The sequence below is a fragment of the Larus michahellis genome, chromosome 2 (assembly GCF_964199755.1).
Source record: "Larus michahellis chromosome 2, bLarMic1.1, whole genome shotgun sequence".
NCBI classification, from domain to species: Eukaryota; Metazoa; Chordata; class Aves; order Charadriiformes; family Laridae; genus Larus; species Larus michahellis.
Window position 1 is genome coordinate 131350847 of NC_133897.1, and position 27267 is coordinate 131378113.

Here is a 27267-nt window from a genome sequence, read left to right on the forward strand (position 1 = left end):
TGTATTTTGCTAAGCTACTCCTTATGTCACCCAGAACTCAAAGAAAAAGTTTTAAGTTTCTCTAGGAAATGTATACTATTACAAGTTTACAATATACTTCACCTACTCATAGCTATATATCATAATCACTTGCAGCAGTAAAACAAGAGACGGAGAAATAAATAGCCTGCAAATGTTTACTTAAAATAGCCTGCCCATTAAGTACTCTGCAAACAATATGTAGTGGCAGATAACTCAGTTTCAGTACACTGACAATCTTCATTTAGCAGGAATTAAAGAACCTAGCACAGCCAGAAACTGAAGTACAATAGGAAAATAACGTCTACTAAATCTAGCTTATTACTAAGCTTAATGTATTTGCATGTGCACGCCACTTCCTTACAACAATATACACAATTCTTCAAACAATATTTACTGAGTAGTTTATTTCTTCCAGGCTCGCCCAGGGCAGCTTATCAAGAAGAGTTTTATATGCAGCATTCTCCCCTTACAAACTTTCAAGAACAAGACTGTCTCCTCAAATGACTAAACTAGGATACAAAAAAGGATGGTATAGGAAGGTTCCACAACAGAAGCTGTACTGGTAGTATCTAAAAATGTATTTGAAAAAAGTATATTTAAAAGGTAGTGAAGGCCACATATAAAAAGCATGATTTCAGATTACTTGCATCTGATAAGCGAATCTGAGATAAGCTATGCCTACAAACAGGTTAACTTGCACACGTAGCTTTTCCTCATTCAGTTATCTAGTCTAAAGTTTATCATTATCTGTATAAATATTCTATTTGTAAAAATCCTTGCTCTTTTCATTTTTTTTATATCCATTTTCTGTACCAATCAAACTGTGAGAACACTACTTTTATACTAGATTAAGTCAAGCATCTCTTCAACAGAACAGGAGAGAAAATTATCTTTTGGCACCATATTTTCCTTTCTGAACTTCATTTCTCTTTCCTTCTGCCAACTTAAACACTCTGACTGCATCTCTGCTACCAACTCCATTCGACTGATGAAAACCCTGCAAGAACTGCCCTCCATTCGCTTCCCGCGTTGGCACAAATGTTGCCCTGGTGCTGGACTCGCTCATCTCCTTCTTCCATTCCATTCAAAACTCCGCGTCCATTGCAATACAAAACTTCACTCTATCCACTGCAGCAGCCCTCCCTCCTCCTTTCCAGCACGTTTACACATCTCTTCTCTAACTCTGTGTCCATAACCTAACCAATGCTTTATTTATTTTTTTGAAAGCAACTACTTCTTTAGTTCCTACTGCTCTTTGTAATGAGTGCACAAAACTAACCATAGTCTTTTCTTGTTTTATTTTGTGCAAGCTACACGTACAGCAGCTTCTGTCTGCTCAACTCCTAATTCTCTAGGTATTCTGCTAGATATAATTATAATGTGTTCATACAACCTTCTTACAGTACTGTAAAGTAATGGAACTGTTCTACCTAACATTGAATTTATCAGAAAAATACTTGTTCAACGTAACTGACCTTTTGGACACAACCATATAAAATAACACAATTTTAAAAAAGGACTAAATTTGCAAAATTATTTGTTAATGTATAACAAATTACTACTTACACTAAAAGAGAGAACAGCAAGCTACAAAGTACAAGAAGGGCCTCTTCTACAAATCAATGATTGTTATCAGTACTGACAGTGACGGCATTTTAACAGATTGGACAGGCAAACTAGGACTTAGATTACTAAGACTATTAAAGGAAAAAGTACTACTTGATGAAATTTGTGCTTTTTAGTGAAAAAGCAATCACATACCACAACGTAAGAGCAATAGTTATGCTAAGAGATAAAACATAAATGAAATAGCAACAGTAAACTCACCATTTGTCAGTCTATCAAAAAGAAAAATATCAAAATTCCAATTTCCAACCTTCTCCAGCATACACTGAAAGAAAACACAAAAACTGTCACTTTTTCCTCAGTATATGCCTATCTTCCCATAGCCCAGAAGAATTTTTAAGATTTCAGAGACTGATGCAAGTCTTAGGGTTTCTATATACAAAAAATAGTATTAAAATAATGATTAAATTTGTCTGATAGCTGGAAAACTTTAAAATACTTGTTACAAATTGAAAAACTGAAATACAAGAAATGTCTTGACAGTACTGGCTTGAGATTTTCCCTTCATCCTTTAGTCAATTTCTCAAAAAAAATAAAATTTAAAACAATTAGGTTAAAACCAGAAAGAGTATGAAAGAATAACTCAGTGTTCAGACTTCTTCCCCTTTTAATTTTTGCAATAAACTCGTAGTTAATCTACGTGTAGTCCATCACCTCAGTTTCTCTTTCCCTTGTTACTTATACAAGAGAAATAACATCTAGATGCTTTACTAGACATATGAGCCAAGCTTTTAATTTCTTAAGAAACTGGCTTCTGACTTTCCACCTCACTGAACCAGCACTTCCTCACAGCTGCTCCACATGCACTCTTCTCCCAGGAACACGGATGAACAAGAACAGCAAACAGCACTCAAGGCCTCACCAGAGTTGAGCAGTCGCAGTCCTTGCCTCCCCTACCTCTATCAGAAACACCTGCCCAGCACGTTTTACAACAGATACTTGCCTTCTCCTATTCTCATTAGGCTGGTAGAGCTGTTTCACGACCCAATTACTACTACGTTCTAGCTTTTCTCCACTAGCCACTAAAACTCAGATACCAGAAAAAAAACAAACAGCATTAAGATGATCTTTCTGCTGTTTAATTAAATGTAGAATTTTTTTAAAATCCATCCTCCAGGTTATCAGGTTCTTCCCACACTGTAGCCCGATTAAGTGCCACAAGGATACATTGCATTATCAGCATACTCCTTTTCTGCGTCAAGGTTACGAACAAGAAACTTTACACACAATCATTAAGACACAGCCTGTGAGATCTTCAATAACCTGTAAACTTTGCCTGCTCATTCCCCTCCAGCTCTATCCATCCACTGTCCCCAGTTCACTAGCCCTTCATCCAACTAACTGTTCTTTCAGTACTGCCCATCTCCCCGGTACGCTTTACTGCGGCGTGGGTTTATTAGAGGCATCACACTTTTCTTTTCTGGAAGAATCGCCTACCAAAGAAAAAGTTAGTTTGGCATAATAATCTTCTGATAAATCCATTTATGCCTTTTATTGAGTTTTCAGAAGTAGTCACCCTTCCAGATGTTCAGTAATGAGGTTAGACTAAAAAGGAAAGGGGGTTTGGGTGGGTTGTGTGTGTAACAGTTCTCCAAATTGTTCCATTACATTTCTTAACTAGAGTTACATTTTTTTCTTTCCTCACTTTTTCTTCAGTTATTACACTGCATCCTCCATTCACTAGTTATTAAAAAAAACTGCTAGCCATATACGCTCTACAAATCATCTTGGTAAAGTTGCAAGAGGTAAAGGAGTTTGTTAGAAACCAGGTAATTTTGGCTGGGTTTTATTAAGATATAGACATATATACACACAAACACACATGTATATAAAAAAAATACATGCTTAAAATTTGTATTTGGATGCGCTATCTCTTAACATAAGATACAGTTATATACTAGCAAACATTTTTAAAAAAATAAAAATCAAGCAACCAACCTTTGCTTGTCCATTATAATCATCATCTAAAATGTTTGACGAATTTGGAACAGTGATACCACGGAAAAAACGGGAAGATCTCAGGTATCGCTGGAAACTAAGCAACCTTCTCACATTTCTTGCAGACACAGACACCTCGATTTCAGAATTTGCTACAAAAAACAAGAAAATAAATACTCTCTCTAATAAACCTTTACAAAAAAAAAAAGAGACCATACAGGGAACTTCGGCACAACAAAGGCATTTCAATTTTTTTTTATTGGTGTATCAAATGTTTCAGCCACAGAGATTTTTATTAATAGAAAGTACACAGCCATGGCTTAGAAAAAGTTTTCTATGTAAGCATCCTGTAAAGAAAAACAAATATTTAAAACATTATCTTGTTAAGGAACTCTTTTACTGAAAGGACAGAAATACTATGGAAATTGTGTAAAAACACACACAGTATTCCAGACAAGTTCTTTTTGGAAAACTGCTCTCATGTATACACATCCAGTCTGTGTGCCTAGCAATTCAGATAAGATACATACACCAGCATGAGAATGTCAGTAATTGTGTGTTGATACAGGATTTACAAGTAGGTTTTGAGCACACAGACATAAGTTTTACAGAGATTTTAAAGCTCAGAAATTCTTCTAACTTTACTGGAGAAGTTTTAAACACACTCAAGTGATTTTGGTGCTTTTGCAGATAATTATGCACAGAACCTCTCCCTTGCCAAAACAAGTACCCCACTTCCTTTCACAGTATGTGTAATTCCCTTTCCCACTACGGTGAAAACACTACAGAAAAGTGTTGTAGCCTGCTTTCAAAGATTAATCCAAATATTTTGCTCTACTCTTATTAGGTTAACTGGTTTAGCTATTCAAATGACTGATGCTAGCTTATGTTCAATTGCACTTGATATGCCTGAAGTGTTTTAGAAACCTGAAGATCAAACTACACATAGCTACAGTTTCTTTGCAACGGGCCAGGTATTTTAATTCTGAAATATTTCAGGTCAAATGTAGCCTTTACTTTCTTTTCAGCTGTATCCCTAACAGCAGTTTTACATAACCAACAGTCAGTCAATAATTTTGACTTCATTCTGCCCGAAATTACTTATGAAAAGTAATTCTGCCGAAAATTACTGCCTGAAATTACTTATAAAAAAAAAGAAAAAAGAAAAAAGGTATTAAGTAAGTCAATGTAAACATGCTCTTTTCCAAAAACGCAGACCCTCAAAACTAACATGAGCCCAATTTTGCAGTATAGACCTCTTGCCCTTCCAAGAACAAAGCATATTAAAAATTGGTGAAGTAAGCAGTTACAATCATCGTTCTTAAAGTCAGTCTAAAATATTGTAGAGGGGAAGGTGTGGCCTTATTAACAACCTCAATTAAAAGCCTCAATGATTTCTAGTGAAAGCAGTTTAATTCTACACAAGATAAATCTTTATCCGTATAAATTATTCTCCCTGTAGAAGTTCCAACGTGCTTTCTGTTCTAAGTTAACTCATTAATATATTAATTTCCAACCTACACTAATAAAACACCTCTGAACAGAACTGCCAGTTGCAGCAACATACAATACCTGATCAAATGCAGCAGCATTTTACATCAACGGCCTGCGCTAACAGAGATTACACTGACAAAACTGGCATATTCTTTCAGACATGCCTGAAACACTTCATCAAGATAGTGAAGATCCCATCAGTTTCAAAGGGCTAACACAGACAACCTCATATGAAATATCTTTCTTCATGTTATTCTAATTAAGGCCAAGTGCACTTCCTCTGGAGACACTGGTACATATGTATATATATTTATAAAGTCTCTCTCTATATATCCCAGTTAGGTAAGGAGGTGTACTACGTATGATAAAGGTTGCTTATAATGCAACATTCACATGTACAGCAGGCAAATAAATAGGTTCTGTCATGCCGCATTACTCTATCAGTATTTCTACCAACATTTGTTAACGCGAGGTTACAGCGTGAGCACTGCCCGCCTGCAGAAGAAAGACGCAAGGAGCAATACAGCCGCTCCTGTTAACGGAGCGTAGGTTTTGGATAAGAAGTTTTTCCCCCCTCAATCTTGACCCAGTCCCTTAAAATCCAAATTTCAGAACAGAAGTCATTAGGTTTGAAATAAAATAAGATAAAATGGGTATATTTAGGTCATAAAATGATCTAAAATGTCCACAAAGGCACATACAAAATCAAAGAACTTCACTAAATCTCAGTAAAACAAAATATTTAAGTAGGAGAAATCAGCACTCTTCTGGAAGTACAGATAGTTTTCTTGATCATAAGTACTCTTTTACAGATCTATAGTTAACAAAAACCTAATTTTGTTGTCACGCTACAAATAGGTCTCACTGTCACAGCTGCCACCTGCTCATCTCTAACAGAACAGTATGATGTAGGTAATACAAGCAAAACAGCAGCTTTGCCAGCAAAGTGCACAACAGAACACAGAAATGTGGTACTTTGACAGTATAGGCTGTGTTCAACCTGTATTTGTGGTCATAAGACATTGGGAGGGGGCTGCACGTGTTTTTGCTTCAGTATTTTTTCTGATGATGGCATGTGCACAGAGGCAAATCAATTACTCAGGTTTCCGTGAAGCTGAACAGTCGTTACTCTCTGCAATGTGCTACTGAGACATTCATCCTAAAAAAAATTTTTAACTCTCTAAATTATCATCAGTTTGTATAGTTTGTAAACCACTACTCTTACACATCCATTCTGTTTTTCCTCCCCCTTATTAAAAAAAATAAAAAAAAAAAAAAAAAAGAAAAAGAAAAGAGCACTGCTCCAGCTGATGCAATTCAAACTAACAACAAAGCCTACTTCATTCCAGCTTTCCTGGCAACAATCCTGCTATTACAGAATCAGAACAGCTGAGGTGGGAAAGGACCTCTAGAGGGCATCTGGTCCAACCCCTCTGCTCAAGCAGAGCCATCTAGACCATGCTTGCCCAGGACCATGTCCAGACAGCTTTAGAGTATCTCCAAGGATGGAGACTCCAGAACCTTCCTTGTTGACTGTACCAGCACTTGGTGACCAGTGCTTGGTCACCCTTACAGTAGAAAAGTGTTTCCCGATGTTCAGAGGGAACCTCCCGTGTTTCAGTTTGTGCCCATTGCCTCTGGTCCTGTCACTGTGCACCACATAAAAGAGCCTGGCTCTGCCCATTTTGCACCCTCCCTTCAGGTATTTATATACATTGATGAGATCCCCCTGAGCCTTCTCCAGGCTGGACAGTCCCGGGTCTCTCAGCCTTTCCTCACCAGCACCTTAATCATCTTCCTGACCTTTTGTTACACGCTTCAGCATGTACATCTCTCTTGCGTACTGCGGAGCCCAGACCTGGACACAGCACTCCATGTGTGACCTCACCAGCACAGAACAAAGGGAGGGAGGGATCACCTCCCTCCACCTCCCGGCAACACTCCTATAATGCAGCCTAAGATACCAGTTGTCCAGAATACTGTTAGCCGCCTTTGCCACAAGGGCACATGGCTCGGTTCATGGTCAACCTGGTGTCCACCAGGACCTGCAGATCCTTCTCAGCCAAGCCAGCCTGTGCTGGTGCCTGGGGTTGTTCCTCCCCAGGCACAGGGCTTTGCCCTGGCCTTTGAACTACTATTTATTCCACATACATAGCCCAAGTTAGGTAGTAACAGCTTGACCACACGTCCTATCATTTAGATCTGCAATGATTAGAATAACTTCCAAACGAGAAAAGAGACTTTGGGCCCTCCTAGCCCTCTGCAGTTCCAGAACACGTAATTCAGGGAGACTACACCAATCCAAAGTACTCTCTCTTCAACAGCTAAACATTTGCTATGGGACAATTCAGAATAGGTGAGTCAGATGTGGAGGTTTGACAGGTAATTAGTTTAAAGGGGAGGCTGAAAAAGAAAATAGCTAGCTTTCGGGGGTGGGGAAGAACAGCTAGGTTCTTAAGCTGCAGGGACACTGATAGCATCCATGCTTGCAGTTTCCTTTTCCTCACTGATAAATTATTATGAAGGATGCAAAAATCAACCACCTTGTGTTCTGGCAGATCACCAAAGACAAGTTAATGGGAAGGACTGGTAAACTGAACAATACAGTTGTGCAATGGCAACTTGGTATTTCCCTCCTGGCACAAGCAGAAAACTCATTCCCTTTATATGCGTGATTAATAGGAGAATGCCAGCCTACTCTCTTCTATCGTGAGTCACGAAACGAGATGCTAATTTCTGAGACCCTAGCAAAGCAAGGTTCAATAATGTATCTGTAATGGAAAGAAGAAGGTGAAGAGTGCGTTACATTTGCTCAAGAAAAAGCATGCTGCACAAACATCCCTCCTTCAAGCCAAAACGTCCTTCATTTCATTTCAAAACGCGTGCTAAATGCCTTTCTAATATCCAACAGTGACCATTTGCTCTTAAGAGATAAGGACAGCTTAAGGACAAATTAGAATGAGAAAATAAGTAAATGTATATGACATTTACAGTCTTGAGAACCGAAATGGAACGAAAGCAACGTCAGGCTGTTGGGCACGTTAGGAAGCAAACTACAGCATTCACTCAGAAGTGTCTTCAATGCAAGGAACCAGAAGACTGAAACTGTAGGTCTTAGACAGCAGCAGCTCACCTATGACATTGTTCTTCCCTTCTCAACTCTTCATGCCCTACTTGAAGTTAGAACATCACCCAAAGTATTTTTTACTTCATTTTTTTAATTAAAATGATTATTTTTTCTAAGCAACTTAAGCGAGATGCTGGTATAATAAAAAATGCCTTTCTCTAAAATAAAGGCAAAAAAGGAGTAATTCTATTTACTATCAGTTCTTTTGCTAATGACAAGCATACACAGCAAGAAAATGAAATAATGCAAGTTGTCTTCATGCAACAGATTTCATCTAAATTCCAAGACATTTATTTTAATCTCTTCCCACTCCCAGTCTTGTGTCGTACTTCTTGAAAGTCTAAAAAAAAAATAATTTTACCACATTTGACAGAGATATTAAATATTTATTTTTCTCTTGCTGAAATAAAAATACAAAATAAGTAGGGAAATGAAAAGTGACAATCACAAAATCATAATATACCAATATATTTAGTATCAGAATTTTTGAATCTTTCATGTAGTAAGGACGGACAACAAAAGGAGGAATGAAAACTTAATTATGGTTTGGCTTAAGTTTTTATTAATAGAAACCTTAAATCCTAACAAAATGCTTCAACTTTCTTTTAATGCAAAGATAAAGACCCACAGCTTCTGATGGGGTCCTGGACGAAACAGGGCTTATCCAGCGTAAGAACTGTATCTCCATTTCTTCCCCCTGTTACAGTCCAACAGGTAAATAGGAAATTATCCATGATAAAAATAATTGAATTTTGCTATAACCAACAGAAAGAGCTTAACTGAGGATCTCTGGTATCCCTGCCACTAACAGAAAAAGGAATTTAAAAAAAAAAATTAAAAAAATATATAAATGTATTTGAGAGGATGGATCTTTCTCACATTTGAGCGTGAAACCTGAAGTTTGAGGTGTGTAGGTCCACCAGAGGAGGTTTTTTCCTAAAAAATTCAAGGAAATCTCTTCTTTTCATGGAATTAATCTTTCACAATTTTTTCATGTTAAACCAAACTACACATTTATCACTTTTTACATGGCAGATACTATCACCAAGCCTGACATAATTATCTGGAAGTGTCCACTACCTGTAAATATATACATTTGAAAGAAATATTCAATTTCATATGCCAACTATAACCATATTTCTAAGGCCTTCTAGGATACAAATAATTTTCTACTTATGAATAATTTGAAAGTATTATCTAGCATTTCACACCACTAGAGGGACCCACAAGCATTCTAATTTCACATCTATTCCCATCGAACTATTAAGAAACACATTATATTAGATTCATGCCCATTTAAAAAAAAAAAGTAATTCCTGTTATTTAGCTCTTCATAAAGTTTTCTGCTCATGACTTGCATTTATTTTAAAGTACTTTTAAGAGATTCGGTACTTAAGCCTTATATAAAACTATGATTTTGTTTGGAAAATATAATTTTAGCAAGGATTTTGAAGTTACATGTAAAAACTACAGGTGTCTAAATTACCTTATTATACCTCCTGTCTTCCTTGGAACCTCTCTGAAGCCCTGCTTAGCATCATTGTAAGGCACTATACTCCCCCTTCTGCTTAAAAGAAAAAAATTAAGCCAGACTGTTTTGTTTTTAATGTATCATATATGTATGTATTTATACACACAGTCATACTTTTTTTTTTCCAAATAATAGTGATTACTGGAAAATATGCTGTGAGTTAAGGATTAGTTAAATAAACTTTGCAAATGTCTTCTGACTGACTGGAGTCAGAAAAATTTGTTAGATTTCAAGAAACTCTAGTAGTACCACAACTCTAGTAAAAACTCTAGCCATTTCCAACAGATCCTCATGGAGGACAACTGCTAGGCATCACCACCACCAAAGAGAACTCCTTTCCTGAAGGATCTTACAGAATGAAATACTGCCTTAGCAAACTATAGTGCCACAGAATAGTGGAATAATTTAGGTTGGAAGAGATAGAAAACACTTCTGATCCAAGCGGAGCTAATTTGAGAGAAATCACTCAAAGCACAGGGATTAAAACTACTTCAGTATGAATTAAATGGTAATTCCCTAATGTATTTAAAAAAAAAAAGAAACCATCAAACTAGACACAAAACCCGTCCTTTCAAAATAAACTGCTTGGAAGAAACACATTGGAGAGGTTCTAAAGAAAAAAACAACAAAAACAAAACAAACAAAAAACCCAACCTAGAATGTGGATGTGTCTTCTTCTAAGGCCAAACTTACCTCAACAATAAAACACTGAGCTGTACCAGTGCAAGATACCAGAGCACTCATGCTGTTTTACAGAAACTTAAAAACAAGAAATTGTAGGTAAAATAACCATCCAGGATAGCCAAAAAAAAAAAAAATCTGTCCTGTATTCTCAAATTGGAAGCTTTTAGCCTGAAATCTCCCTTAACCAACCTCCAGACAGTATTGTCAAAAGCATGATCAGGTGCTGTTACACAAAGATTTCACAAATTGTTTAAGGCAATCAGTTTGAACTCTTCTCACTTCTTTGACTTGGCCTCTCTCCCAAGGAAAGTCTAAATTCACTGTGCAAGGTAAACCTTTTCCAATGATTTGTGAGCAAAAAAACAGAAAGTTCAAACTAACATTGCAATCAGTAGATGCTGACATCTTTACCAGATCTCAGAGTAGCATATAAGATGTTCTGTGAACTGCAATTTCCAAGGAAACAGTCTGAAAGTTGTACACCGACAATAAACTCTGGAATTTCTTCATGTGTTTGCACTTTTAAGAAAGATAATTAGATCCATCCATCACCTGTAAGAGTCACCTAAACACTTCCTTTCTTTCCTTTCCTGCTAAAAAGGCCCCATACTAAGGAGAAGTCTTGATGAAGTTTTAAGTTCCCATCACGTTGTTTTCTCTCCTATGTGAAGCACTGTACTGTATGCAAGCATCCATTTGATTCAAAATTGAGTCATGCCTAAATGTTTACAGAAACATACTGATTAACTCAAAAAAACCCCTTTTTTCTTTCTAAGATATTTTAATTCACAGATGTGACATATTCGGTTATCTATGAAACACAAAATAGAGAAACACATGCTGGCAACATCACCATCTCCCTGTAGAAGCATGCTCAGACTAGAGGGGCAGGAGAAAGTTCTAAAAACCTTCTGACAAGATCTTATCTATTCTAGTGCAAATACAACAGGAAAAGCAAGAAGAAAAAAAAACTAAAGTATTCAGTTTTTATCTGGTTCTTCCAGACTGTATCCAACAACCCTTTCCTAACAAGGAAGTTTGAAAGCGTTAAAGTTGTATCTGCATAAGACATGTCCCAATATTTTTGCTGTTACTTTAATTATCCACTTTAGCTTCACTTTATTCATTTTGGCTTCACTTCCTCACTATAACATACTTACACCTCACCGAGCACATTCAATGATTTATAGGTTTTTTCCCCAGGTGAAACAGTGAGTGTTTGGGGCACTGTATAAATACTTTTGTTTGTGCACACTAGAAAATCCTCACAAACATAACTAAAGTTTCTTAAGTGTCATAGATATACAAGCACAGACACACACGTATAAAAAACAATAGACATTGTTTTCTTGCTATCAAGAGGTTGTCAAAACCAAACGTTTTATTGCTGGTTTGCTATTTCTGAAAAAGGGAATATTTTTATACTGTCACTTACCAATTCTTCTATCAAAGATTTTTTTTTTTTTGCACTCACTTTTATCAACATAGTCTGTCAATACTGCAGACTGAATTACTATCTATGATGTCTTGAGTAATGTCGAAAAAATTTAAGAGCAATCATGGTAACTGTAGTCTATTTGTAAACCAGCAGAGAGCAAGAGTGGTTATAACCACTGCAATCACTTTTTCAATAACTTCCCTGAAAACCAAACAGCACGTGCTGGGTTGTCAGACAGCAAACTGCCGAACTGCCTCCTCGTTACCTGAGGAGTGAAAAGTAGATCCAGTGCTCTATATTCAACTCAATAAAATAGTAAAGTGTATGCAATTTACTGGGCAACTGTGAAACATGCACATCCACTGAACAAAACCAGACCATTATATTTAAGGTGAAAATTTACTTCTGAGGAAGAGAGTTACGTAGCTGCTCTCTCCTCTCCAGAAATGGTGGTTTTAATTGCTAACTTGACTTTATACCCGTAGTTCCACACAGACATAATCAGAACGTGGTAACAGAAAAACTTCTAATTGATGTCCCAATGTTAACCAGCTACCAACCAACATGAAGAATACAGTCCTGACTTTCCCCATTCATCAGGAGGCAGTCTTGTTGAAATGAAAATCTGTTTATTGAACTATTCCTCCTGGCTAGTTCCTTTGATTAGCTCTAAAAATGCAACTTCTGGGATAATGGATAATATAGAAGGAAAACTACCACCAAACAAACTTAGTTTGATCATCAGTCAAATGCAGCGTTTAATAATCCTCAGATATGACTCCCATACCACCATCTCTAGCAACAGCAATAAAGATATTTTTCCAACACCCATTTTAAAATTTAATTTCCTATAAAGAAGCTACTGTTGAGAATGCTTCTAGCCAATTTAGAAACTGAATATTCATGTGCCAATTACAGAACTCTGGGATGAAGATGCCAACACTGAGTTTATAATCCATATGAAGCAACAGAAGTGGTCGTAAGAACTAAATGCTAACAAACTTCACTTTGGTAACACAAGTTGAAGTTGCAAGTAAAAACAATGTTATAAAACAGAAGTGATTATTAAAAAACACCCCAACATAACACAAAAACTTTCAGGAAGCTACTGTTTGGTAAGTAATGCCTTTAAAATTCAACACTCTTCAAACCTACCAATAAAATATCAGGTTAAAAGCCTGTTAATAATATATTGGAAAAGAGAACTGGTCAGCTGATCATTAGCTGGACTTGCTGAAAGACATTCAACTTCTTCACAAAACATCATGGACAGAAAAAGAAAATAATGCTAAACAACAAAAAGTAGCTGAGCAAAATACGAAACGGCAATAATGCTTCAACACTGTGAATGACAGCCAGTATATTAAGTCATCTGCAAGACAGATAAGATCGTTGCAAAATATTTAGAACCACAGAGTAAAGTCAGTGGATAGTAGGAGAAAGTTACGGTCAAACTTCACAAACACCATGAAGGAAGCATATCCATGCATTACTGATGTTCAGTATGCAGCTGTGGGGGGGAAGGAAAAAAAAACAAAACAAAAAAGCCAACATTGAGATGGTTTAGCCTGCCTCAGCTGCAGAAGAGACCCTTTTCAGTCCAGTTTTTGCCCCAAGCAAAGAGCCGGCTGGCTCAGCCAGCTCCTCTCACATGCTATCTATTGCCCATATGGGTGAACATTTTTCAGCCGTGTAGCTTTACGTGGCAAAATCCTGCTGGACTTACCAGGGGAGGGCACGGAGAATATCCCAAAAATGAGGTTAAACCTGATTACCAAAACTTCTCTCTACCCACAGTCTGACAGGACAAAACTGAAAACAATTAAGGAAACACTGATCAGGACAAAATGTAACGGGCACAAACTTGAACATAGGAAGTTCCACCTAAACACAAGGAGGAACTTCTTTACTTTGAGGGTGGCAGAGCACTGGCACAGGCTGCCCAGAGAGGTGGTGGAGTCTCCAACTTTGGAGACATCCAAAACCCGCCTGGATGCGTTCCTGTGTAACCTGCTGTAGGTGACCCTGCTCTGGCAGGGGGGTTGGACTGGATGATCTCCAGAGGTCCCTTCCAACCCCTACCATTCTGTGATTCTGTGACTCAATTAGCATTGCAGAGAAAAAGAAAACATTTTGCCGATTAAAAAAAACAACCAAAAATTCTGTAAATGAATAGATAATCTAGTGATACCGTGAGAGACGCAGTTGAATTCCTTACTGACTTTGAAAGAAACTCCACAAAGTAGCAGGAGTCTTATGTCAAAGAGCAACACTGTAACAGGCCACAGTCCTGAAGTGCAAAAAAAAATAAAAAATAACCTCAATATAATATGGCAACTCTGAAAACTGCCACAGCAGCTGACTCGAGAGGGAAGTTATAGCCAAGGAATTTTTTGGGCCTCCTAGCAACATTCTTTGCTGTCATCAGACACCACAGTTGATGTTGCTAAAAGCTGGTGCCTGTGCCTGAACAAGTAGGGGCAAGAAGAAAGGGTGTGAAAATCTTTTTCCTGATTAGTCATGATCTGCCTGATGCACAATCACCAGGATGGAAAGAAACAGCATGATGAGTACCACAGAAAATACAGTTAATTTGACAACAGCAATAATATCATACATGACTGCCTTTTAACAGGTAGTTCTTTTAATATTTCTGTTAGTATTTGCCCGTACCAGCACGAAATGCCACATATATATATACATACACAAAAAGACATATTTATGTAATTCATAAGTCGCATGCTGTTTCTACAGAGAATTTTTATTATACTCAATAGAATTACCAGGACTTGAGACAGAATTCTTACCCTCTTTAATAAAAAAAAAATAAATCAATATAGCATACTCTTCAAACTTTGTTTTCTCACCTATGATACTAACTTTTGAATGAAACTAAGAGTTTTAAATTTAAGTAGCGCTCTATTTTTAAAAAGAGTAACTTCAGTTAAGATCAGAATTAGCAGTTTCTGCCACTCATTTTTATTAATAAAATAATTACATCAACCACACTTGTCACCGTAAAGTAGTTTTTCTAAATCTCTCCATTGCATTCAGAATACTTGGAACGGTGCTGATACAATGCTGGTATAGATACTTTATGACACTTAATACATTAATATTATTGGTGTAATTTAATTAAGATTTAAATCCCCTGCACTTTTGCTGCATATATTGGTATGGTGGTTATTAAAGCTTTTATATTACAACAGCTACTGACATATTTAGTTATAACAATATAGATGTAGAGAAAAAAACTGAAATTATCAAAAAATATTCTGTGTGTAACACTTTTGAGAAAAAATGTTTCCTAAAACACAATCAAAGAAAATTTAGTATGCTGTTTTCTTGTAACACATTAATTTTCATTTAGGATTTGCCTAGGTCCAAAAAATTTAAGTCCTAGCTGTGTGTTTGAGTATGTGTAATGTTACTTGATTATGATCAGGTCAGGAATATTGACATCTACTGTCATTCTCTTCAAACATCATCCCGGACCAGGCCCTTCTGTTACTTTATAAAAGCATTCTTCTCAACTGATTGTGTCTGCCAAGTAAGACCTCAGCACACACATCAGCAGCTGTATATAAGATAGTCTTCATTTCCATAGGGATGCAGGTCTAAATTCAATGAGTTTAAACTGAGGTTAAAGAAATAAAAATTAGCAGTGAGATTTTTCCTCTTATTTTTGGTAATAAAGTAGCACAAAAGATTTTCCTAAGAAATATAAAAAAATGGTCTTGCTATGTAAGCTGCTAACTTTATTTCTAGAGGCTCGGTAGTTAAAATTACTGGAAGCCTTTGTTTATTTGTCATTTATCTGCTTTTAAATACTTACAGTGAAAAATACGGAAATCAATGTATGGATGAGAACCTCTTCTCTCTGTTTCAAATCCTGCCCGACTTCTTACTCGCACATCTCCTAGAAACAGGGTCAAGAGTGAAATAAAAGTGTGGAAGAGTGGCAGAGATAAAATGCAAATGAACATAGCCTGGAGGGGTAAAGATTCAGGTACTTAAAGGAGGAGGGTTATTCAAACAAGAGGCCTATTTCAATGCTTTTTGTTTTTAAAGGTGAAATTCAAAACAAAGTTTGAAGACTTGTTAAACATGCAATTGCATGCTTTCTTGTCAAAATCTCTCCTGCCTAAGCATACGTTGCCAGAAGCATGTGATAAAGCATTCAGATGAAATTAGGAACAGCTTGCTACACCAGTATGGTAAAAAAATGCACCTTAATATGACAGGAAACAACATTAAAGGTTGATTTGTTCCTCAGTAACACACATAGAACAGTAACATTTTGTACAGTACAAAAAGATTCAGCTTCTAGAAATGGTAGCTTTTAGCAAATAAGCTAGTTACAATACAGGTTTATATTACATAATAGAATATTTTCCCACTAGCATTTACTTACTTGTGCTCAGCTGTTTGAATATTACACAAGAGCCTATTAAAATACCAAAACTCAGTATTAAAATTTTATCAAACTATTTTGCACTGCAATTAGCTTCAGTCTGAATCTTTTAGCATGCTAGTTGATTTCTACTTATGCATTTTACCAACTGAAAGCTGATCAGTATTCTTTTGTTAGGTAATTGTATGCATTAATGTAAGTAGTTCACCTGGATTAAAAGCTTTCACTTAAAATCCTTTCGCAATCACAAATTTGGGCAAACCTTTGAGGATCAAATGCAATAATGTTTCCCTCCTCAAGTCGTAAAAAAAAAAAAAATGAAATTCAAGATGTGAAAATGTTCTGGTTTCTAATTTTGAAAATACTTCAAGTGCAGTATTCTCCTTTTCTCAAACACAGTGATTTTTTCGTATGAATCCAAACTAAGTATTTAACACAAAGAACTAAGACTGATTTTATAAGAACAAAATAAAAATGTAGCTATTTAGTTTCCAGCAACTGATAGTATCCTAACTTCCTGAGTGCTCTTCCCTTTTCTTCTCCAATCTGCTCATTTGTAATGCTGAAGCAGGCAACTTAAGTCAGAAAATAGCTAAAGATACTGACTAAAACTTCAGTAATGTACTTTTAATACTTAGTAGGTATCTTTCTGGAGATACATATCTAAAGACACATATCTATAGCAACACAATTCATGTGAATATTATCTTGTGAGGCACACTGGAAGGACCACAAAAAGATAAGCAGACCCAGGGCTCCCCAGACATTGAGTCTGAACTTTACCTATCAGTAAAAACACACCAAATACTTGTCGTTTTCAGTTACAACTCCTTTTAGTTTTTTTAAACTGAAAACCTTAACAGAGATGCAAGGGAAAGTAACCCAATCACTACCTGTAAATATTATTTTTCAGACTACTGACAATATATTACTTATAAAGGTTCAAGCATTCATCTGAGCAGAGCGCAAGAGGCTTGTCTTGCTCCAGGCAATACAGAGGCAGCAAATTGTAGAACTCTTCTGTTAGGCACAAGCAACTGGTGAATTTTAATTACAAAGTAAGTGAATAAAAAGGAAAAAGGGAGGAAATTTTGGAAAACAGAAGGTGAATGCATTAGTAGCTGTGTATGAAAATACCGGTTTACACGGAGGAAAATGCAACTTTCATTACCTTTCACTCATATTTATCTGGGAAATCCGTCATAGCTACAACTGTGTGAATGAGTTCACCAGCTGAATTAAAACAAAAATAAAAGACTTTTTTTGGTTGAATTTTATTTTTTTTTTTTTTTTTTTTTTTTTTTTTTTACAGAAAAGGTGATAATAACTTTCATGAATTATATTTAGTTTTCAAGGCAGTCTCAACTTGCAAAATTTACCAACCATAACATGAATTACCAGTTTCAGTCAGTGTGCAACTAGGTTTTGGTGAACAATTTACTTGTTTGAAGTGTCAAGAACAGGGAAAGTTCACAGAAAAATACCTGAAGACTAACATGAAATTCTGCAAACAACAAAACAAGCAGGTTCATCTGATAAATGAAATGTAGAACTTTTCTCTCTGCTTTTTCTTTTTTATTTACTAGTACCTAGTCTAACAGCATAGATAGAATAACAGTATCCTTGTTACCCTTGAAATGCCCGCAGTGTTGTGGATTTCGAGTAGGAAAATAAGAAAAAGTGTCTACAAGGGAAATGTAGAAGTACAACTAACTACATTGCTTTTAATAGTAATTATTAAAATGTATATTTACAGGAATAGTTAGCCAAAAGACAAAATGATATACTAAAAATCCACATGGCAAACTATTAAAGAGGCAACTGTAATAAGATAAAAGTAAAGTGAGGGTATTTACTTGCATACATATGAAATGAGAAATTCTCAGAAAAGAAAGCAAAATATTTTCATTAAATAGTTGTTAAAATTCTCTCTCCTTGATTGTGGTAGAAACAGAGGGTATTTTACGAGTCAGAATCTCAACAACGGATGAATATTTTAGAATACATTTGAATTTATTCTGGAAAGAGATCTCACTTCTACAGGACTGGAATTTATCACAGTAAACAAAGTAGAAATTCCTATTGGGAAAAAACAAAGGCGGAAGAGCTGTCTCCATTGTCATTGTATAGAAATACTGCATTTTTCAAGATTTCAGACAGGTGTGCTTGGAAAAACTGGTAGAAGCGGAATCTGAAGATACCATACATCCATTTGAAACTTCTACATGTACAGAAGCATAAAAAGTAATTGCATCGAACTGGCTGCATTTTAGCACATTATGAAATGATGTGCTGTTAGCACAGTGAGATTAATCTCTACCACGTATGTATAGTTGGTCCCAAAACATCCAGAAATACTGGACCATCGTTACGTTATGCTCACACACAACACAACACATTCCCATCGGTATGCCTGGAAAATTCTGCACAAATTTTTTGTAACCCTGTGGCTCTACAACAATACAGAATTTAATTTTAAGGAAGAGCCATGTTTATCATCACAGGTAAATGCACAAGACATTTCAGATTTAAGATTATTTTTCTAAGACAAAAGGACACTGTTACAAAATTCCTTCAAACAGCAACCTCAGAGCCAATCGTTTTTACAGTAGCTTAAAGATAATTAAAATTCAATACCTAAACCAAAAGAACTTATTAATAGCTTTTGTTTATTTAGGCCTTTAAAAAAAATATCAAAGTGGCTAGAAAAATCTTTTGAAACCATCAGATCGCACCATTTGCTTATAGGTAAATTTTCTTGGGGGGGGGCAGAAGTGGTAGCAAGCTGACAATTTTCATCTTAAGTGTCTCTTCTTTGGCCACTTTAGCCACTCTGAAGAGACTCCTCTGTTTCCTTAGGGGAACACATTCAAGTCCAGCATCCAGGGGACTTCCAGGAACAATTTTTTTTTTTCCCCTCTTTGAGTTTCTGTGAATCCAAAGAATCAAGAGAAAGATTTTAAAAATGTGAAGCCTTCCTTTCAAAATCTGATTTTGTGCACAAACATGGCAAAATATCTGTTGGCTGAGTATTTAACTAGATTTTCTTCCAGAATAGTTCCAGGTGACCAGAACTGCTTGCATTTTTTAAGACAAAGGCCATACAGGCAGAAACTCAACTGAAAACTGAGTAAATAGCAGAAGGAGGAATGCAAGAGGAAGGTTTGCAGCTACAACTAAAAAGGAATCAGGGCTGTAACAAAACTTACCTTGAGACATAGCTCCTACCCCTCTCTCAGATTCCTGCTCACACCGCAAGGACAGCTCTGATACTTACGAGGCAGCTGAAATGCCATAGCTGACATCCCTGTGTGTTAGGGTTACACAGCACATAACTTCGTGCTACCCTAACACTCCAGTGTGGCACAGTAACAATGCAGCAGCTGCTTGGGGAGCTGAGGCCTTCTGGAGCAGGGGCAGAAATCTCAGAGATCATGGAGGACAGCTGGGAGCAGAAATTACAACAGCCACCTCAAGGTAAACCACCCAAGTCATGAAGTTGTGAAGAGCGGGATTTCCAGAAAGAATTACTAGCTTCATAGATTAAACCTCCTATTGTATTCGTTGGAGAAACAGATGACAGGTCAGCCAAATACGCCAGAATTAAAGCAAAAGGAATAGAACGTAACTGCTACCGGAGAAGAGCGTGTACCTGCATTGCACTGTAGCTTGCCTTTGCTCCTTCCTATTTGAAGTGATCAAGACCTCTACAGGAGGGTAAAATGCTCCAGCTGTAGCTGAGAGGTGCCTACTCACCCACACAAGCAGTCAGTGCCCCATTCTTTCCACCCCATGCACAGTAGCAAAACTTTCAGGCAACGCAAAACAACAAGAAAAAAGAAACCATAAAAGCAAAGAGAAAAACCAAGAATCAAGATTACACAGAAGCACTTACAAGAAATTTTGAGAATTCCTCATACTTGCCAAGAGAAGTAGCTGACTGAGGTGATGCAGATACATTAGCCCTTCTAAGGTCTTAAAAGAAAAATTCTACAATGCTGCATCTGTATCTGTATTTTAAAATAGTAAATAAGCCACTCGGGAGTGGCTTAGTGTATATTTTGGGAATGGGGTATGACAGATGAGTCATTAGAGTCAACGCTGTTTGTTTATATCGACACTGATGAAGAGAGCTAAGAGTTAGTTATTTTGTGTACCCCTAAAATTTGATCTTTTAAATTGCACCTGGAAACACTGCTATACCACAGGAATTTCTATTTACTCACTGCAAATGAATTTTTATTAGATTCCCACTCGAACAGCCTGAAAACATTAAAGGAAACAACTCTATGGCCAGCACAACCAAACAGAGGCAGAGGGAGGTGTCGAGATACCCTTGGCTTTATATTTTTGGTCTGCTAAAATAAACACCTTACTGAGGTACATTTTGTTAGTAGATATAGTCAGTTTGGAATAATAACCAAACAAGTAAAAGGCAAAATGTCTCATGACTGTGCCTAACTTCCCATTAAGTTACAGCTGAGGATTCCTTACAGCTCACTCTGCTAAAATGTACCAAGATAAATCAAAAAACCAAAACTCTCATAATACTGTATGGGAAGTGCAATACTTCACATTTCTTGCAAAAAATGCTAATTGAATATATTCATTCTTGAATATACGCTGGTAAGAATGTTTCTACATACCGATGCTTCCAACTGTTCAGCTTTCAGGCTGGTCTTTTTTACGGTCCATTTATGAATACAACAGAAATGAATCTGTAAATAGTTGCTAACTTGTACCGTATAGCGTACGTAATAGTTGGGGGAAAAAAGAAGTCATCACCAAGTGAGAAAGTAATACAAATTTAGCATACTGATTCAAACATCCAATGAGCAATTCTTTGTTTGTTTTTTTGTTGGTACCCTCCTCGCCCCAGCCAAAGTTAGAAGAGGTCAATCCTTTAAAAGACTTTCTGCCTGTGAACAGCTAGCATCACTGAACAGCAACAAATGCCAGCAAGAGTTATTCTATTCATAACAAGCACCAATCACAAAATCTAATAATTAATTCCAATGAGAGAACAAGTGAAAATTTCGTTTACTTAACATCATGTTCCGAATATATTCTAGTTCTGCCTATGAGCATAGTCAAAGAAAGATTTCAAAACAAATCAGATTTTTGCCTCAGTTCAGGTGTATATACCAAGACCGACAGGAAGCTGTGCTTTGCTTTCCTCTAGATTTACTTGAGCATTATCACAAACCCTTCTGCAGAAATGATGGGCCTAACTACATCATGGTACACTTAAACCTCCAAAGTAGCAAAAGAAATCAGATTATTCGCAGAAATTAAGAATTATTTTCTAACAAGCTGGGCTTTTATCACTAGTAGATTATTTTTAAAAACATAAACACATAGACATATGTTTACAGTACCTTTAATTCAAGCCTATGAATTAATACATATTTCCCCTGTAGTGGAATTAAAAGTACTCACTTTTCAGGATTTTGAAACAGAAAAAAAAAAATGTACAAAACAAATTTAGTTTAAAAAAAAATTTCACAAAATCAAGGAAACGAAGCTACCTTAGGCCTGAATTCACTTTCTTATGACTAGAGCAGAAAAATCACATTTTGAAGAATTCTAGTGTTCATCCTGCAAAAAGGCTGATTGAAAGTTAAAAAGTTATTTCAACTTTTGAAAGTTAAATAAACCTATTTCCAACAACAAAAACAACACAGCAGCTTTTTCGATAAACGTTTAGAAATCAGCATCTTCCAGCCTCCCTTAAGAAATCTCCAAAGTAATTATATTCTCTTATCAAAAACCCTTCAGTAGACAGTCAGTGCTAGAGTATTAACAACTTCAAACTTAAAAAAACCCAACATAATTGAAAAACAAAAATGAAAAGATGCTGAGTCAAAATTACATTTATATATACACACGCACATGTATGCCTACAAACGTAGGTTATGACTATAAATTCATATATATACACACGTGTAAAGATGCATATAGTTTACACTTTAAATTCATAGACAACGCATGAATTATGAAATTCCAGGGACTTTAATATGTACAATATATAACTAAATTGAAAAGACTCAGGGCATAAAAAGACATGTTCTGGCTGATTTAGTTGGAGCTGGTTAAGAATTTATAATCGCTAGCTGTTGATGTTCATTGAGCCGTGTGAGACGACATGCAAGCATTCATAGTCCATTTCGACACAAAATCAAAGCTCAAGATGGCTTAAATTAAGTGGCATAATTTTGCAGTGAAACAGACTTAGAGTATATGCACAGTCCCCATGCCATCTGCACCACCAGCAGCCTCCAGAAGAGGTGCGGGAAGTATCGAATTCGGCAGCCAGATCTGCAAGAGCTTTGCATCTTTCTCCTCTCACTGACTGACCTGAACTCCTCCTTCCATGCACCCACTATCACAGAGGGTCTCCCCCAGACGCTTGCCCTTCCCAGTACAGTTATTTCATTTTAATTCAGCTTTACCCTTCATCTAGTTACTACTCCAGAAAACATTCTTCAGTAAGTTGACTAAACTACTGGCTCTTTCATGTATCCTTTCGCTTCTCTAGTCATCTTCTAGGACTAATAAGAGAAGTATTGTTTAAAATCACATCATTATTTTAAGAACACCTTGAACATTTCATAGTCTCAGTATTGAAGTTTTTAAAAGCGTGTGGTAACTCTCACACAAATGTTCTTTCAGCTACAGTTTTAACCAGAAGGATACCATGCAGAGGTGATAAATTCCATCACAGAAATAAAGATCAATCATGAGTCACTTGGAAAACTTAACTTCTACCAAGTATGTTACGTTAATTATAAGACTTTTTTCTTTTTTTTTTTTTAATATAGGAGGAAAACATCTGACACAATGATTAATGATTAAAGAAAAAAAAAAAAAAAAAAGAAAAAAGGCAGACAGCCAAAAAACCCAAGTCAACAGAGAAGAACCCAAACTCTTCTAAAGAATCTAACCAGAGTATTATCCAGGAGAAAGGGAACAGTAAGTTTAAGAACTCATCACTCAAATATAAGAAAATAATTATTTTAAATCAATCATAAATGCTCGAACTTTGCAATGTAGAAACTGGTATGCTTACCTAGCATACGAATGTACAACGCAGTCTGATCAGAGCTGTCATAGGAAATTGCTCCACGTCTCTGTAAAAAAAAAAAGTATATTTTATGCAAGTTAGATCTGAATCATTTTTAAATTGAAATTAAAATAAATATCAATTGCCCATTGCCCATTTCCAATTTAACTCTCAAAATTTATTTTGGAAATCTGAACATACATTTTTCAAATATATACACACTGATTTTGTTTTAGGAAGGGACAAAGGAAGGACAGGAATTGCTGGTGAAGACATTGTAAAAAACAGGACCAGAGTGTGGAAAAAGATATCCCCTCTGTATTTCTTTCCGGATGCTGCTCTATCATTTCTCACAGTAAAAAAGAGACACAAAACAAGATGAAGCAGACGTGCTCCTCATAGCCTTCTAGAATGTAATACTTAAAACAAATACTTGCAGTTCCTGGTTTATTTGTTTGTTTACTTTTACCTATGGGGTATTTCCATCTTTCAAGCTAAAAGTAGTTTTAAAAGAAGTACGATAACTCAAATGACACCATTACTGCAGTCCTAGGAATTCAATCTATATTCTGCAAGGGCAGAACCTGCCGGCTACATGCTACTTTCATTCCACCCAGTACTTTCTGAGGTCAAATCAAGGTACCACTGAAGCAGGATGTACTACATAAAGCTATTTTAAATAAAACAAGCAAGTGGTATTGCACATATGATGACAAAAGCTACCTATGCATGACACTAAGATACTCCCATATAGGCTGTATTTCTTACCTACGCGAAATACGTATGTTCCATACATATTCAGCTAATGCGAGAATAGTTATAACCCAGGAAGCCTCCCACAAGTGCAGTGAACTGGTCCTCTAATAGCTAAAAACTGGAGAAACATTCTCATAGTTACACAACACTGGCATCGTGTAGTCCCCAAGGCTTTGCATGACCTAGCACCCAGCCTCACGTCTTGCCTTTACTGTTCTTTCAACATCTTCTGCCACTTCCTAGGGCCTTCATTAATGTTATTTCATGACCTTACTAGGATCAGAGGATCACCTTCACAATCAGACTGAACTTTGCCAGTTCACAACATTTGTTCTATAAAGAAATAAGATTTTTTGTGCGTGTGCATTAAAATCTCCTATGACTTTTCCGTGACCACCACACTTCTTATTTACAATGAGGACACTGAAGTCCTGGGTGCCACAAGGGGTTATCATACCCCTTTGAGAACTTCAGCTAAAAGCCAGCCTGGAGGTGAACACAGACACCCATTTTTTTTTTTTCCTGTGTAGCAGGAACAACACTACACCAGGGATATACAACAGCCTGAAAACGTGTCAGTTCAAAAGATGGGAAAACAAAACATGTTAGGAAACAGGACAGAAAAACAGATGTTGGACATTGAGAAGAATTCTAAAAGAAAGAGAGCTAAAGAAACAAATTACTTGGAAGGGGGGAGAAAGGGTAAAACTTGCTCTACAGAGCAAACTGAACTCACACAATGAAAGACTAGAGACTAATAATCTCCCTCAGCATGATTTATACAACTGATGTGTTGACTCCAAACACAGAAGTTACACTTAATTGTTTCAATATTTTTCACGTTAAAACAAGAAAAAAAACTTTACACTTGAAATCAGAAAAGTTTTTCCAAAGGTAAGCTTAATATTTAATTACAGAAATGACCAAACACCTAGCTCCAAATTGGGTCCAATTATAGTAGCTGTTGTAAAGACTACAAGGAAGAACTCCCTGTACAGCATTCTTATGTTGTCTTAGCTTTTGATCTGTATTTTCTTGGAAGACCATAAACCATCCAAATAATCCTTCCCTTGAAATATGTTTGTACAGCATTTTTCACAGCAATGTGCCTGTCCTGATGAGAAAGGCAGCAATGCACCTCATCAGCCAGAAAATGATGCTGATTTCCCACTAACATTTTCAAATTTCTTCACCTTTGCATTTCAGCAAATCTCAGCTGAGTATATTTTCAGTAGACCGGAACATTTCATATTACTGACTAGGCACAATCAGTGATGTAGTTCAGTGCTAACTTGCAATTTGCACCTGTCTATCACAGATTTCTGGATATGTCCAGTACAGTTCTGTAACCTAATACAGGAGAAAGCTAAGCACAAATGCAGCCAGAAGAACCATGCCCAAATGGAGCATTAGTCTCTGAGAAGGAAAACAATATGCAAAAATTTACTGAAAAGTTAATCCTTTTGATATGTTGATTCTAAAAATACTACTTGCTCTCTAAAATATTATTTGCTAGATATAGTACATCCACGTATGATATCAAACACAAAGCATATTTTTAAAAACAAACCAGTTGCTAATACAAACAAGTACTTTCGTTTTGCAAGAACTTCAAAAGATCTTGTAGGAAACTTTGAACAATCAAATCCTTTTAAAAATCAACTTTCAAAGTTTGGTTTCCTAAAGAAAGAGAGACAGTTTATTGTGTAAACCTTACTAATAATACTTCAAAAGTAGTAGGGCAATTTCAGCTAATTTTGCTAAAGAGATAGAGGTCCTAAGCATACTTCATTCACTGAAATTTGTTAAATAAGGCAGAGAAGAGGAAAACACTTATTAGCAAGTTTCACCAAAGGACAGATACAGGGTGGGTGATGAGTGGTCAGACGTCATACATTTAGACCAGGCAAATAAGTAAGGAGCACTGTGGTGGGCAGAGACAGAGGAAAGAGCTAACAGGACAGAGGTTTTTAGCAACTTGTAATAGGTAGGTAAATTAAATAATATTACGCTCACTCAGCCACCGATTGCTTTGTGTCAAGTCACACTCCAAAGAGGTAACTGACTATGTATCACAGGTTGAGGTATATCACCTATTTTCCCACTTCAAATAATATTGTCCACGTATTAGTTATACTATCCCCTGCACTACTCTAGAAAAATGTAAGGGGAAAAAAAAAAAGCAAAAAAGAGAAGCAATTTAATCCACCCTGCCTGTGGTTCATTAAGATACTCTGCCCAGATTCCACTTTTTAAATCCAGCAAACAGAAAGACCAGATTTAATGCATAAGCTTCTACTAAAATGTGAACTGTCACATGCAGCAAATTTGTAAGCAGAAAGGCAAATATGTCTTGAAGGACTGAAGTTCCCATAAAGCATTCAACAGTTTAAACAATTCAGTCACCAGGATTCTGCCCTTAGTGACAGCCAAAAATGCTTCCCCTGTCATTGCTAACCAAAGGCCCACTCTCTGTAGCCTACACCAAGACATCAAGACTATACTTACACTAAAAATTTACCTTACTTACACAGCTGACTGTAGCATACACCGCATCAGCCTACAGAAACCTTGGCTAAAAACCTCATGGACAGAGCTTGACTTCTAGCACGTCAAAATAGCACATTGTTGTCAATATTGTTAACTCATTTAGCATAAAATTTTATTTCTAGATCTCTGCCACAGCTTGGGTCTACCTGAAGCTTTGTACCTCTTAACAACTGTAAAGCATATTCAACTCCTTGAGGCTCTGTACAAATCTCAAACAAGAAAGCATCGTTCCAACAGGCAGAGGGAATTACTAGCACTCAAACTGAAGACATTCCTAATGCGTCTAGGAGGGTTCCCTTTTCAAGCACAAGGACAACTTGGTCTGGTGGGAATATCTGCTGGACTCCAAGTGATTCAACATATTTCTCAAATGATCAGGTGAGGTTCTTAACCATTCCCTCCTTTCCAGACACGAGCACAGCCATCTGAACCGGGTGGGCTGTTTTGCTTCAGCAGCGAAGGCAGAAGTCAGGAAGATGGCTGGGAAGGACTCTTTACACTAGACTTCCACTTTGAAAACCTCACCTTAAACTTCAGTTTCATATTAGAGTTGTAATTTATTCTTCCAAAGGGCAATACAGTAAGAAAAGCTTTCATTTCTCCTCTCTTTTGTCACATCTTTATG

The 27267-nt window shown here is 36.6% G+C and overlaps 1 protein-coding gene across 6 annotated transcripts in view; it reads right to left on the bottom strand.

The window, feature by feature from the left end:
• PDE7A (phosphodiesterase 7A) overlaps nucleotides 1-27267 on the bottom strand; it is a 78103-nt gene that overhangs the window by 12415 nt on the left and 38421 nt on the right. For 3 of the 6 annotated variants that reach the window (XM_074577150.1, XM_074577147.1, XM_074577148.1), the window contains exons 2-5: nucleotides 23343-23403; nucleotides 15695-15778; nucleotides 3586-3737; nucleotides 1849-1912 (exon numbers count right to left, since the gene is read on the bottom strand). In XM_074577150.1, the coding sequence (XP_074433251.1) occupies nucleotides 1849-1912; nucleotides 3586-3737; nucleotides 15695-15778; nucleotides 23343-23403 (361 nt within the window). The remainder of the gene's footprint in view (nucleotides 1-1848; nucleotides 1913-3585; nucleotides 3738-15694; nucleotides 15779-23342; nucleotides 23404-27267) is intronic. The other 3 variants (XM_074577149.1, XM_074577151.1, XM_074577152.1) reach the window with 1 other exon arrangement.